General features: G+C 41.7%; 1 protein-coding gene across 17 annotated transcripts in view; it reads left to right on the top strand.

Moving 5' to 3' along the window:
• The window catches only part of RBFOX1 (RNA binding protein, fox-1 homolog 1), a 2271070-nt gene that overhangs the window by 2126297 nt on the left and 130516 nt on the right, over positions 1 to 14257 (top strand). For all 17 annotated transcript variants that reach the window (XR_002342915.1, XM_021088068.1, XM_021088065.1 and 14 more), the window contains 3 exons: positions 3275 to 3328; positions 11109 to 11201; positions 13037 to 13097. Coding sequence is in view for 16 of the 17 variants with exons in the window: in XM_021088068.1 (XP_020943727.1) it covers positions 3275 to 3328; positions 11109 to 11201; positions 13037 to 13097 (208 nt within the window). In the remaining variant the exon portion in view is untranslated. The remainder of the gene's footprint in view (positions 1 to 3274; positions 3329 to 11108; positions 11202 to 13036; positions 13098 to 14257) is intronic.

Here is a 14257-nt window from a genome sequence, read left to right as displayed (position 1 = left end):
CCTTGATGCAGCTATTGAGACACCTTGCATGGATGCTGAGACGTTGTTGAACACGGCGGAACACTGGTGTTGAGCAAACAAATCCTAGTTATGTCTGCGAATGAGTTGTGTCTATTTAAATTGAAAATGTGCCAGCTGTGTTTACATCATTAGTACCAAACTTCCCAATTAAACTGTTGATACTATAAATATAGTACACAACTGCCTTAGAAATGGGGCTTACATCAGCATTCCTCTTACGGCTTGTTTCATGGGCTTTCAGAATCCTCTACCCCTTGGCAACTGCCAAAGAGGCAAGTATTTGAGGCCATTTCAGGGCATATGGTGCCATTGTTCCATTTAGGCAATGACACATATGCTAGGATTACTTTTTGATTGGTTCTATCTCCACCAGATCTTATTTTAAAGGACATGTTTCTGTGTTGACGGCTTCGAGAACGTTCCGCGGGTGACATTTGCTTCATGGTTTTAGAGGAAGTCCTTTTCAAGCTTCTCTATCCATAAATATATGTGCTTCCAGGCTCTTATGCCCAAAATAAATATGATAGCATCTGTGCAGACTGAATATTCTAAGGCGTTTATATCAAAACGATTGCCTCTGAGGAGTTCACAAAGCTGGGGGATTTTTTTTTTTTTTTTACTATGAAATTCACTTCACCTTTCAATGGCAAGCCCTGCATTTCCCAAATCTGAACGTTTTCTTCTATTTTTAATGATTCTCTCGGCCCAAATCTAGGGCACTGAAAATGCACTGTGGAAGAATGTTCTCTTGACCAAAAGAACAGTTGAGTGTCCACAAATTGCAGGGTGAGTTAGCTTCGTGTTTCTTAGCTTTTCCATAGGACCTGCCAGCGATACGGACCTTCCATCTCCTCTTGTGGGCGAGAGCCTTCACTTCTTGATGTCTTTCTATCCTTCTACTTCTCTGTGACGTGGAGAAGCATGTGGACTCAACAAGAAAAATTCAAGTTTGGAGCTCCCATTGTGGCTCAGCGGGTTAACAACCCGACGCATATCCATGAGGATGCGGGTTCAATCCCTGGGCCCACTCAGTGGCTTAAGGATCCGGCATGGCCATGAGCCGTGGTGTAGGTCACAGATGTGGCTTGGATCCTATGTGGCTGTGGGCGTAGGCGGGCAGCTGCAGGTCTGCTTTGACCCCTAGCCTGGGAACTTCTATATGCCACAGGTGTGGCCCTAAAAAGCACAAAAAAAAAAAAAAAAAAAAAAAAAGAGAGAGAGAGAGACAGAGCGAGAGAAAGAAAAAGAAATATTCAAATCTATAAATCTGAGCCCCTGGCCAGGTTCATATCCTGAAAGATGGACCCATTTCTGTGTCAGAGGATGCTACATCTTTGAGTTTCTTTTTCTCATGGTCAGAACTACTTCTTTTTTTCTTTTTTTTAGCGCCACACACATATGGAGGTTCCCAGGCGAGGGGTCGAATTAGAGCCACAGCTGCCGGCCTGCAGCACAGCCACAGCAATGCCAGATCCAAGCCACATCTGCGACCTATACCACAGCTCATGGGCAACACCAGATCCTTAACCCACTGAGCGAGGCCAGAGATCAAACCTGCACCCTCATGGTTCCTAGTCAGATTCATTTCAGCTGCGTCACGACGGGGACTCCCAGAACTACTTTCATTTCAATATTTTGAGCTATTTATATTCCACTGGGGTATGCATTTTTTTTTTTCTGTGTTTCCAAGGAATGTAGATTTATTTGTATTTTCCAAAGCAGAACCTCTGTATGTTCCAAATAACTTTTTTTTTTTTTTTTGAATCTTAGTAAGACCTCTTGACACTTGCCCCTGGACCTCCCAGGTCTGCGTGAGTGAAGCATACAGGTCAGGCAAGCTGCCCCCAGTTCTCTGTGTTCTAGTTTCTTGTTTCTCTCCTGCCCATGCCTCCCCATCACTCTGCCCTCTGCTATACAGAGGCTGCTTAAGGATTTCCCCCCTTCAAGAGAGGCAGAACACAGACTCTCCTAGGGGAACAAAGGATGCAATAAAAATCCAGGCTGCAAAAGCAAATGGAACGATAGGAAAGCTCAAAAACAGGAGGAAAGCTGATGGAGATTTTACGTTCTGTTGTTCTATTTATTTATTTAATCACGAAGGCAGGCATTTGCTTTCATTCGGCATCAGGGTAAAATTTCTTTCTGATTTTCCCCTGGGCCATGTCACATATGTTGTGCCCCCTTCTCCAACCTACACTTACACAGAGGAGACCACACCCAGGAAATGCCCAGTGCACTTCCGCCATCTAAGACAACTGAGAGGATTCCAGCATCGGGGAAAAGGATTTGGGATGATCGGATGCTTCTGGTTCAGGGTCTGTGTTCCCATTTTGTAAGCGTGCATCATGAACTGCTTGAGGTGCGTTTGCCAACTTAGGACTGCTAGAGTTGTGAGTTACTAGGTGTAGTAAGTTAAAAACCATAAGATCCAATAGTTGAACTTGAATTTCAGATAACAGATGTTTTACTAAGTCTGTCCCAACTGTTGTGTGGCATTTATGTATCCTGAAAAATCTGTAATTTACATTTAACCAAGGGGGTCTGTATTTTACCCGGCTACCTAATGTGTTTGGAATCTGAAACGTTATTTCCGGATTTGAGTGTGTTGAGTTTCCTCTACTTTGTCTAAAGCCTGGGCATGTTAATTGTCTCAAATATATTTGTTTGTTGAACATCATTGTCCCTTTCAGCCTGAATACAGGTCATAGCAATACTGGTTTCTTGCTTATGATGAGCATCTGGGGAGTGAATCTTCCTTTTATCGTGACTTCTCCTCTTTGGCCTGGCCACTCCTGGCTTTTGTGGGGCGAGTCCAGAATCCTCAACATTATATTCTAGTTGGATATTTTACTATAAAAATCCCACTTCACCAAGGGGGTTTGGCCCAATGGTGAGTGACATAGCCTAGGAAGGTCTGTGTACATATTTATCCATATTTAATCTTTGCTCCTCAGTGCCTGGGAAAGTGGTCACTCCTTCATAAAGCAAAATGGAATTAACCTCTTGATTACATCTTTGGTATTAGGTCCCTATTATGAGCTCTTATTTGACAGAATAGGTCATAATATGGGAATAAAAATGTGTGGCTGTATTTTTTCTTGGTTCAAGTGCATCATCGAATGATAGAACAACAAAAAAAATGTATATCCTCAATATTAAAAGATATTGTGACTTGGGGAACCATTACCCATGTGCATAATATAATTTGCTCTGTTTCTCTTCTTGCTTATAAAATATTTCTATTTCTTTGCAGCAATTTGGTAAAATCTTAGATGTTGAAATTATTTTTAATGAGCGAGGCTCAAAGGTAAGCAACTTAATTCACTTCAGAATTGTTTAGCTTATTTTAAAATGCTTGTTATAAATACGGGGAAACAACTGCACTGTTTTAATCAGCACGTTGTGAAAAATACACTTCTGTGGGAATTCCTTTAGGGACTAAGTCCCATTTCCAAAATGGTGGGGAATACATTGGACTCAGTTTAAAATGTATAAGGGGGTAATTTAAAATTGCTGTTTTATATTTATATATCTATTGATGTCTATATATCAAGTTTCCAGAGGAAAACTACTCATGCTTAAAAAAATAATGTTGTTGCTACATTTTTTTTGTTTTTCAGTGATAATTATGTTCTTTATATTAAAAAGTGAGTTGATAGTCTCATGAGCAGGTAAATATGTGATTATTCTGTATTAATAAAGTGCAGTTATTTTCCTGGGTTGTAGGGGAGAAAAATCTCATATACACCAACCTTTTGAATATAATTTGATCCAGGAGTATGTGTACCCATCCGCATTTTGCAATTCGCCATCACTTTCATTTTTTTTTTCTGGGAAACCAATTTTTAAGCAGATTTCCTTAGAGCTAACTGTTCATCAAAATCAGAAGTTATAGGGTGACACCTCAGCATCTTCAAAATGGAAATACACTGGTAGGGAAAAAAAAAAAGCCAAACTCTTCCAAAATATCTTTGGTATCAGTGTGACATCATCTAAGAGCAGTGCCCAGACCAGCAGCATCAGCACCACCTGGGAACATATTAGAAAGGCAGATTCTCAGAGTCCAGCCCAAACCTAGAGGAATCAGATCCCCAGAGAGGTCAGATCCTCTGAAACCGGGGCCCAGCAATCTGTGTTTTAACAAACCTTCCAGGGCTATGGTTAATGTTATAAAACCTGGGTCTGGCTGTTTTTGACACATGCCCATGCTTCATCTCAATGCAGACTGCCCCCTTTCTTTTGCCCAGTGGTGTTTTTCTCAATGCTAAATTGCCCTCCTTCTACCTACACCCACGGAAGACGTGAGAGAGCCAGCAGAATCCCCCCAGGAAAGCAGTGCCCTCAGCCTAGCAGCTGATAACTGCGATCCCCGGGACTGATGGGGAAACAGACTTGGATATTGACCTCAGGAACTAGAAAGTGAACAGGTTTGGTAACTCTTCCTTGTTCGCACCCTGCCGGCTGCTTTTCTGCATCATCAGCGTGTGAACAGGGAGACTGAGAGAAGCTGATTACCAAACACAGAGAGGTACTGGGTTTCGCCTCAGAGCTTTCCTTACATAGGCAGCTTGGGACAAGCCGGTATCCGGGAGGGTACCCAAAAAGAATAGGTTTTAGCTAAGATGGCAAGGTCCTGTCTCCCGGAGCATAGCAACCCAGTCCTCCCCCCAGAACAAACATTTATTATTCCTTGGATGGTCTGCACCCTCTCTCTCCTAAACTGGCTTAGTATTAACCAAATGGGTGATGCTGGTTGAACCGAGGAGAGAAAATTCCAGTGTTCTCTTTTCTACAGCCAAAAGGGTGTTGTGACAGGCCAGATGAGTTTTTGTTTTGTTTTGTTAAACTGATCCATTATATTCTCTGGCTCTGCTACTTCAAGGACCTTGTCCTTCTTCTATAATTTCAGATATTTTACAGTCATTCTTGTTTGACCTCCAGGCTGGGGGTGGGGGAATAAGTTAGCTCTCGTTCTGCTCTGTTATGAAAACTATTCCAGGGATTATCTCTGTATGTGCAAAGCCAAGGGCATTAAGAGAAAAATGGGCCTGATCTCTTTCACTCAGGGCTGATGTATTCTTGGCAAAATTATCAGAGATGACCCAGAATGTTGGTCAACTTTCTTCTAAGCCTGAGTCTGTAGCACCACTGCCTGTAAAGGTTTTGTTGTTGTTGTTGTTTTTAATTTATGTTTCACTTATATTTTATTGTGTAACTTTTGCCAGTTGGAAGAAACTATTTAATTTTTTCTTCGAGAATTGTTTGAGGACATTAGAAGAATATCGTTTGCTATTTTGAAAGTACTACAGTGGTGCTATTTTTAAGACTTCTTCCGTCATCCCCTTGATTAGTCTGTCTCTGGGGCTTTAGGAATAAGACCAGTTAAGTCTGCCACATCCACAGACTGCCTTGGTGAAAATGTGAAGTTGCCTTTTTTTTTTTTTTTTTTCTTGATTAGGAAATATAAAAGAAATACCCTCTCTGGGTGGATGCCTGCCCTCTGAGAGAACCGGTTTTGCAGATGTGGGAGCCAATGGTTTGGGTATCACTAGACTGTTATGGAGACAGTCCAGTTGGGAACTGGCTGGGCGAAGGCAGCAGCTAACACAAGGCTATCTTTTGTCCTTGACATGGTCCTTCGCAGAAAAAGGCCTTGTTTAAAGGGACATCTCCATTTTATTTTATTTTTTATTTTTTTTATAATTTTTTTTTTTATTTTCCCACTGTACAGCAAGGGGGTCAGGTTATCCTTACATGTATACATGACAATTACATTTTTTCCCCCACCCTTTCTTCTGTTGCAACATGAGTATCTAGACAAAGTTCTCAATGCTATTCAGCAGGATCTCCTTGTAAATCTATTCTAAGTTGTGTCTGATAAGCCCAAGCTCCCGATCCCTCCCACTCCCTCCCCCTCCCATCAGGCAGCCACAAGTCTCTTCTCCATGATTTTCTTTTCTGAGGAGACATCTCCATTTTAAAGGTTGAGAGACCTGAACGGTTGTTATGACCTCATTTTTATTGTTTGGTGCTAAGGAGCAGCCAGGAAATGGGGGAGCCCTTAGGAGCTGGGAGGTCACCTTCTGGCCATCCTCTTTGGGAACGGTCCCCGAGATAGCCACTCCATGCTTAGGGAGGTTGGCTGTGTGTTCTGCGGGTATTTGGTGTGTGTGTGTGTGTGTACATCTATACAAAGGCAGTGTCTGTATTATCCTGGGAATGTATAACATACAAATTCGTGTGTATATGAATAGCAAGTAAACAAGGAAATTGCATTTTAAAAAGATAATGCCATGATAAACAACGAGGGCCATAGAGCACAGGAAACTACGTTCTATATCCCGTAATAAACCATAATAGAAAAGAATCTGAAAAGAATACGTGTTCCTGTACATATATGCCTCGTGTTGCTGGAGAGCAGAAATTAACCCAGCATTGTAAACAACTATACGTCAATAAAATAACTTTTTGAAAAAATACTAATAAATTTTTTAAAGGATATGCCAGACTTTGGAAAATGGAATGAGATAGCCTCTCAGGGTGAGAGCTCTTATAATTCATGTTTCCTTTTAGGAGATTTTAAAAACATTTTGTTTACCTCTGAAACATTTTGTTTGGGGGATGCAGGCAGAGATAGCTACTTTTTCATATACCTGGGAAACGTCCAGTCTCCCCTTTGATTGAATGATGTCTCCAAGGTTGGTTGCCATCCAGGGACAAGACTGGGGCATTAGCCCGGGGGTGGGAGAGACAGGGGCTTTTCCTGTCCTCATAGACTTTCCTGAGTAGCTGGAGAGACAGACACAAAGACACACAAGAGCAATAGAGTTTGCCCTGTTTTCTGGAGAATGAGAGGTTGCTGAGATTCCAAGCAGGCAGCCTAATCTTGTTGGAAGATGGAGGGCTTCTGGGAAGAAGGGGCATTTATGCTGCCAGTGAAAGATGAGTAAGAATTTCCCAGGGGAAGGGAGGGAGGAAGGGTGGAGGAAGGAAGGAAGGAAGGAAGATGGTCTTCCAGGGAGAAGGAGCTGCATGTACAAAGCAGCTCACCTCTTCTAAGTGATAGGAATTCTCTGCACCAGAAACTAGAAGAATCTAATCTTCACATAAGATGAAAAGTCAGTGCACGCATCCATCCTGGGTGCTTCAGAGCCTTTAGTTGAGCTATAAAATGTGTGTGTGTTACTACAAAAAGGGAAGATGTCACCTAGCTATATCCCACAAGACTGAAATAGAAAAATAACTGGGATACGGGAAAGTCAGAATGAATGATTCACAAAAAGATTTTGAAATAAGCAAGTCAGGGCTGGTCCACATTAGGATCACCATTCTCTGCCTAGGGGTCATGTGTTCCCATCATAGGGCTCAAACGTGGCAGATTCTCTTCTGCTGCAGGATTGCACCTTCTCTGGGCTCCCCTGCTCTGCTGAGGTAAACCCTGGGAAGCAGGGACTCTCCTCCAGCACTTAGAGAGCCTCTGATTCCCTGGGTACAGCCTCTCCTGCACACTTGATCTTGAAGGGGTTACACATCAGCATTCCTGTGCTCTCCAGGCCAAGTGCAGAAGATATTTCTTCCCCTACCCCACCTTTTCAGGCTAAGAAAAAATATTCAGAATATTTTTGAGAACTGCAAGTTGCATTTTGCTTAAGATGGAATTCTGACCATGGGGCAGGTCAAAAGAAACAACCTTTATTGCAACCTGCTTTCAAAGGTGCCAGCCTCTGTGCTTGATGGAGAGGGTACCTGAAAATGCCCAGGTGACCATCTCTCTGGTGACCAGCTAGATCCCAGATGAGAATCTGACCATCTTCTGACCCAGGGACATCATTTCACTTCTTGTTGAGTGAACCGTATGATTAACCAATGGGACATGTAGGAAAAGCCCTTTGGTATTTGGGGGGTTCTTTCTAGAGAGAGCTCTCCATGAACCCTACTTTGATAAATCTCAACCAAGCATCTCAGCAGGTTAAAATGAAAAGTATTGAGTTGCCTCCCCCTAAAAAAAAGAGAGAAAGTGAAGTTTGGCAGAAAATAGCAAGAGTAGAAATAATAATAAAAAGGACTAGGGTTCCCGTTGTGGCTCCGTGGGTGAAGAACCTGACTAGTATCCATGAGGATGCGGGTTCACTCCCTGGCCTTGCTCAGTGGGTTAAGGATCTGGCGTTGCCATGAGCTGTGGTGTAGGTCGCAGACACGGCTCGGGTCCGGCATTGCTTGGCTGTGGCATAGGCTGGCAGCTGCAGCTCCAACTCAACCTACAGCCCAGGAACTTCCATATGCTGCAGGTACAGCCCTAACAAAGGACAAAAAAAAAAAAAAAAAAAAAAAAAAAAAAGGAGCAACGAATTACTTTTTTTTCAAAGCAAAGAATGGAGTGGACTTCCTTTTAAGTTTATGAACTTGGGCTTCAGAATAAATTTCCATCTCCATCTTCATCTCTCCGAGACATCCATAATGCAGACTTTTGGCCAGTGTGGCTTACCCTGGGTTCAGACCAGAATCACAGTGACCCTGTTTGTGGGTGGAATGTTTGTTCAGTTTCCTCTGGCTACATTTTTCCCAGCACTGTGGTGACAAGGACTGCTAGTGTCATCATCACCAAGCCCTCCATCAGTAAGATTCGGACTGTGGCTTTTCTTTCCTTGCCAAGAAAGAGCGCTGCCCCAGATCTTGCTGGCTTGTTCAGTGTACGGCATGGCCACAGATGCCGTATTGTGGGCTTAGAGGTCAGGAAGAGGGGTTGTGACTGGGTTGTGATGGGGTTGTGACTGACCCCTACAGTTAAGATCCAGATAACCAAGTCAGAAAGGTGCTCCCCTCAAAAACCCACCCCACTCCCTGAGCTGTTCTCTAGAAACTGACAACCTAATATTCTACTTCATTAAAAGAACTACTAAGTCTTTTTTTTTTTTTAATGACCACACCCTCGGCATATGGAAGTTCCCGGCCAGGGATTGAATCTGGGCCACAGCTGCAACCTATGCCACAGCTGCAGCAATGCCAGATCCTTAACCCCACTGTGCCGGGCGGGTGATGGAACCTGCATCTCTGAAGTGACCCGGGCCGCTGCAGTCAGATTCTTAACCCACTGTGCCACCTCGGGAGCTCCCGAGTCCTTCTTTGGGATGGTGCTTAGTGACAGGCGAGACCATAGAAATCCAGTCGCTGGGCTCACAGCTAACTTTTTCAGCAAACAGATTTCTGGGCTCCATTCTGGGATTCTGATCCGATCAGCATGGGTCAGGGCTCAGGAATCTGAATGTTTAATATACTCCCTGGTTCTTTCTGACATACAGCTAAGTGTGGGACCCACTGGCCAAGAGTCAGAGCCATCAAATAGAGCATCCCCCCACCCCCTGATTCTGCCTTTTGCCCATGAAGCGCTTTTATTTCAAAACCAATCAGTGTGTATACTCGAGTACCAAATGGGCATTTCACCCGTGCTGTTGAGGACCATGCAGGGTCTTAATGTTAGAGAACCTATGATCACATATGAATCACGTATTTCAGACCTGAGCTCATCACAGACCCTCACAACAGGGCAGAATGAAAGGTGGTTCCGTCTCACCCCCCAAAGGAAGAGGTTTTTTTCTTTCTCTCTCAGATAATCATCTAGTCTGACTCGAATACATCCACAGCTAGTGCCCTGCGCAGAGGAGCCCATCTGAACTGTCGGGAAGTCCTCTCTTAGGTGGAGCATCCAGTAACAGCTCTTTAAACACCATCTGCTGTAATTACTGTCTATTTTATGAGGTAGAGTGACGGTCATACTGCCCCAGCTGAGCGTAAAGCCAGCATTGTCCTCTATGTAAAGTTTACCCAGTGCACAGAGGCATCTCGGCGCATGGCCCTCTCTCACCCAGTTTGCAGAATGAGCTGAGCAAATTTACACTGGAATTGTTTCAAACGGTTGGTGTATATTTCTGAACGAGATGTACACATATTTTTAGGGGGTTTAAAAATAATGTGTCATATTTTCTGTGCTTGTCTTAGGAACAGTGTCAGGGAAGACAGAGGATGGATTTTTGACAATGTGGTGTTTTAAGGGGGGTTTTTTGTTTTTCTGGTTTTGGTTTTTGAAGCTGAACTATTCAAACAAAATAGGCCAGTGTGCAGGAAAGGGTGTATTTGTTATTGACCAATCAGAGAAGTCCCCAGAGTGTTATTACACATAACATTCTATTAAAGGAGCTTCTTTATAGTCACGCTGTTGGTGTGAGACTTGAATACCAGCCCAAGGTCTTCGAACTTTCACCTTTTGGGTGAATAAAGTGGTTGGGAAAGTCAACAAGTTCGGAAGCCTGTATGTTATTGGGGGGGAGGGGCGAGGGAGGGGATGTATTAATTACAAAAACTTGAACTGTTTGCGTTATCAATCCAGTGATGTTTATTTCTATTCATTTCATGTGATTTATTTTTTTCTTATCGGATCAAAGATTTTCAGGTTTATTATCCAAAAAAGGTCTTTCCTTTTTTTTTTTTTTTTTTTTTTTAGGCTTCTAATTTTTTTGTTGTTGTTTATTTTTGAGAAGTAAAGGCTGTAAGAATTGACAAATTTGAATAACCCTAAAACTGCATGGAGGAGAAATGGTCTTAAAACTACACGGCATGATTTCTCGCAGGCGATGTTAGAGGATTTTGGCATTCATTGTTGAATTTCATGCACACGTTTTATTTTCGTTTATTCTTAATTTGCATGTCAAGAAAGTGGTTCCCTTTTTTTTTCTCGTTATTTCATTTTCTTCTCTGTGAAGACACTGTAAAATTTATTTTGATCTCGTTTTCTTTCCGTTAGATTTATTTTCTTCCGTAGTGACATTTAGAAAGGTATTTCGGGTATCCTTCTTTGAATTCTTCAGGGGTTACAGCTAACGGGTGACAGAAAAAAAAAAAAATCTTGTTCACATTTGTCGCTTACTTATTGCACATTTTAGTATTCTTATAATTTCTCTAATTTGCATGTTCCAGAACTGAAGCCAGGACAAGAAATAGAAATTAAAGCGAGAGAACGTTACACAGTGGTCGTTGACTGAAAATAATAATCTGCATGTCGTTTTGTTTTCCCTTCTCCCTCCTGCATGCAGGGATTTGGTTTCGTAACTTTCGAAAATAGTGCCGATGCGGACAGGGCGAGGGAGAAATTACACGGCACCGTGGTAGAGGGCCGTAAAATCGAGGTGCATGTCCAAAATATTTTCCTTTTCATCCTTTTTATAAGTGTCTGCTTCACGCTCATTTGTTGTTTCAGATACATCATTGTGTCTTGTATGTGACCCTATTCCCTTCTCATTGTTTATATATATATATATATATTTATATATAAAAAGGAAAACTGGCCTTACTTTTTTTTTATTTGACTTTATTATGTTACTTTTATTACTGCTGAGAGGTGGATGGCACACATGAGACAAAAGAAAGGTTAATCGGAAAGGTTTTTGGTTTTTTGGTTTTTGCTTTTTGCTTTTTTTTTTTTTTTTTTTTTTCTGGTTTTTGTTCTTTATTATTTTATTTTCCATGTCTTATAATCCATGGGTGCAAGTAGATTCCAGACAGTGGAGAGAGTGTTACAAAACGAAACAAAATACAGATCTGTTTTTTTTCTTTTCTTTTCTTTTCTTTTCTTTTTTCCTTTTCTTTTTCTTTCCACTGCAGGGCTGACGAGGGATCCACAGTGGTGTGCAAATTAAGCCAAATTGTGAACGCAATAGCGTTCGAAAGAACCATTCCAAAAAAAAAAAAAAAAAAAAAAAATGAGACGTGTTTGTCATGAAACCTTTCATTTTTTTTTTTTTTTAAAGAAGCCCAATTTGAATCTTTGCCTTCTTGCAGTAACAAAGTGAATAAACCAAACAGGATTTCCTGTTCAATATCTGGCCCCTCCTCAAGGAAAAAAGAAATAAATAACAGCTAAAATGCCGATGCGCAGAATAAATTCTTTCTACCACTGGCTCTCCCTCAAAATGACCATAGGGTCGTATTTGGTAAAACTTTAAAAAAAAAAAAAACCAGTTAAAAATGCTTTAGTCTTTGGAGTAAGATGTTGCATATTTTGCCTTTCATTTCCCCCCCTCGACGATAACCCTTAGGCCCCTCACCAAACTCTCAGTAACCATGGTAACTGTATACAAACCCATGCTGGCGATGGTGGTGAATGGTAAGTGGTGAAATCCATCTGCCGTTTCACGTATTTAGTGCTGATATATCTCTATACATATATATATACCACGTGAATTTTTTTGACTTGTTGTATTAAGTTTTCTTGATGCTCTATTTTTTTGGATATTGGTACGCCTGTAACTGAGTGTACGTTCGAAGCTAGCCTGGGAGGCACTGGCTGGATTAATACATGACCAGTGCACATCTTACTCAGATCGTTAACTCCATATTGTGTTAAAGGATGCACCCTCTCTTTATCCTTTTGTTAGCTGTGACTTTAAAGCTTGAATGATTTCGTTAATTCTTGCGATGTGAAAGGCTCTTGTTCCAAGTGTTGAATGCTAGATGTTGCTTCCCTGATGGTTCTCCCCTCTGAAAGTGTTGCATACGGCTACAACTTGTTCGTCCTTTTTTTTTTTTTTTTTGACATTTCTGTTCCCTCGTACCTTGTCTCTCCCCTTGACTCCACTGCATGTCCCTTCATATGAACCTTATTTTCTGTTTCAAAAAGTATTTCTTGTTTCTGTGTTACCATGGAGTACACGCATGCTTTTAAACCTTCAATTATGCAGTTCCTTTTAATTTGCTTTTACTGTCTCCTTATTAAACTTTTAAATGATATGACATTGCTTTATTGAAATGATTTGTAAGTTAAAATGGTGATGAAGTAAATGTAATTACAAAAATGTATGATTTTGTTATGCACCTACTGCCTTTTATAAAGTAAAATGCATTTTAGTTTTTGTTTTTGTTTTTGTTTTTTTAAATAAGTAATCACAGTCATAATGCATGCAACTAATGGAACTGTGGGCTGGCTCTGGGGTGTGCGCTCATTCACCTTTTTCCATGTACATAGGTAAATAATGCCACAGCACGTGTAATGACAAATAAAAAGACGGTCAACCCTTATACAAATGGTAAGTAGAGATCAGCCTTTTATAAGAAATTGTCTCTGCCTCGGAATATATTAAGTAATCTACCCAGGGACTCTGTTTCCACAAGCCATCTTTGCCTCCACATGGCCACTGTGTATCTACTGCTGACCAGCTACAGTGAACCACCTGAATCAATAAGAAATGTCATGAGAAAGGCACATTTAGTTTTCAGGTTAAGCATGCATGTCCTTCTTTTAGTCTCTCTAGAATCACTCCCATTTGGGGTGAGATGCAGTCATTTTGGGGGAAGGACTTGGGGAATTTCATTTGCTGTTCGTAGAGTGAGATGAAAGAGGATGGACGTTTTGTTTGTTGTTTCTTTTTAAATCACCACTTCCTCGTGGATCACTGATCGTGCCTGGATGTGGGACTGTAGAATTTGGTTCTGGCTGTGAATCTTCTCTGGAGTGATGTGGCTTTTGAGGTGGCTTGGCAGGTCCTTCATGACCAGGTCTGCAGTGAGAACAGGAAGTCTGGGTGTGTTCTGTTCTTCTCTCTGGGTGGCCCAGTGCCCTTTGGTGAGGTCAGTATGATGCTGTATATTGCAGACCCCTTCAGGACAATGCCTTTCTGCCCTTGCTCAAGGAGACACCTCAAGGAGTTCCCACCATGGCTTAGCAGTGAACAAACCCAACTAGCATCCGTGAGGATGAGGGTTCGATCCCTGGCCTCAATCAGTGGGTTAAGGATCCAGTGTTGCCATGAGCCATGGTGTATCTCATGCACGTGGCTCAAATCCTGAGTTGCTGTGGTTGTGGTGTATGCTGGCAGCTGCAGCTCCAATTTGATCCCTAGCCTGGGAACCTCCGTAGGCCATGGATACTTAAAGGACACCTAAAAGGACAAAAAAAAAAAAAAAGAAGAGGACATCTCAAAACACTTCATAATGAGGATTTACATGTATAAGAAGAATTATTCAAAATGTTCACACATTTTGATTCTCTAATCCTGCTCAGAATACATGTCTCTTAAGATATATGGGTTGGGGGGGAACTGCTGATATGCTAATCACATACTGGAGTACCAAAATTAAAAAGAATGTAATGTAGTCATTGAAAATTAGGGATTAGTGGAATAGTATATCCACTAAGATGAGCAGGATGAAGACTAGGGAGGGCCTCGTAATGAATGAAAAACTTTTA

This window comes from Sus scrofa, chromosome 3 (genome assembly GCF_000003025.6).
Source record: "Sus scrofa isolate TJ Tabasco breed Duroc chromosome 3, Sscrofa11.1, whole genome shotgun sequence".
Taxonomy (NCBI): Eukaryota; Metazoa; Chordata; class Mammalia; order Artiodactyla; family Suidae; genus Sus; species Sus scrofa.
The sequence above is the reverse complement of the archived record's forward strand: the minus strand, read 5'-3'. Positions and strand labels throughout refer to the sequence as shown.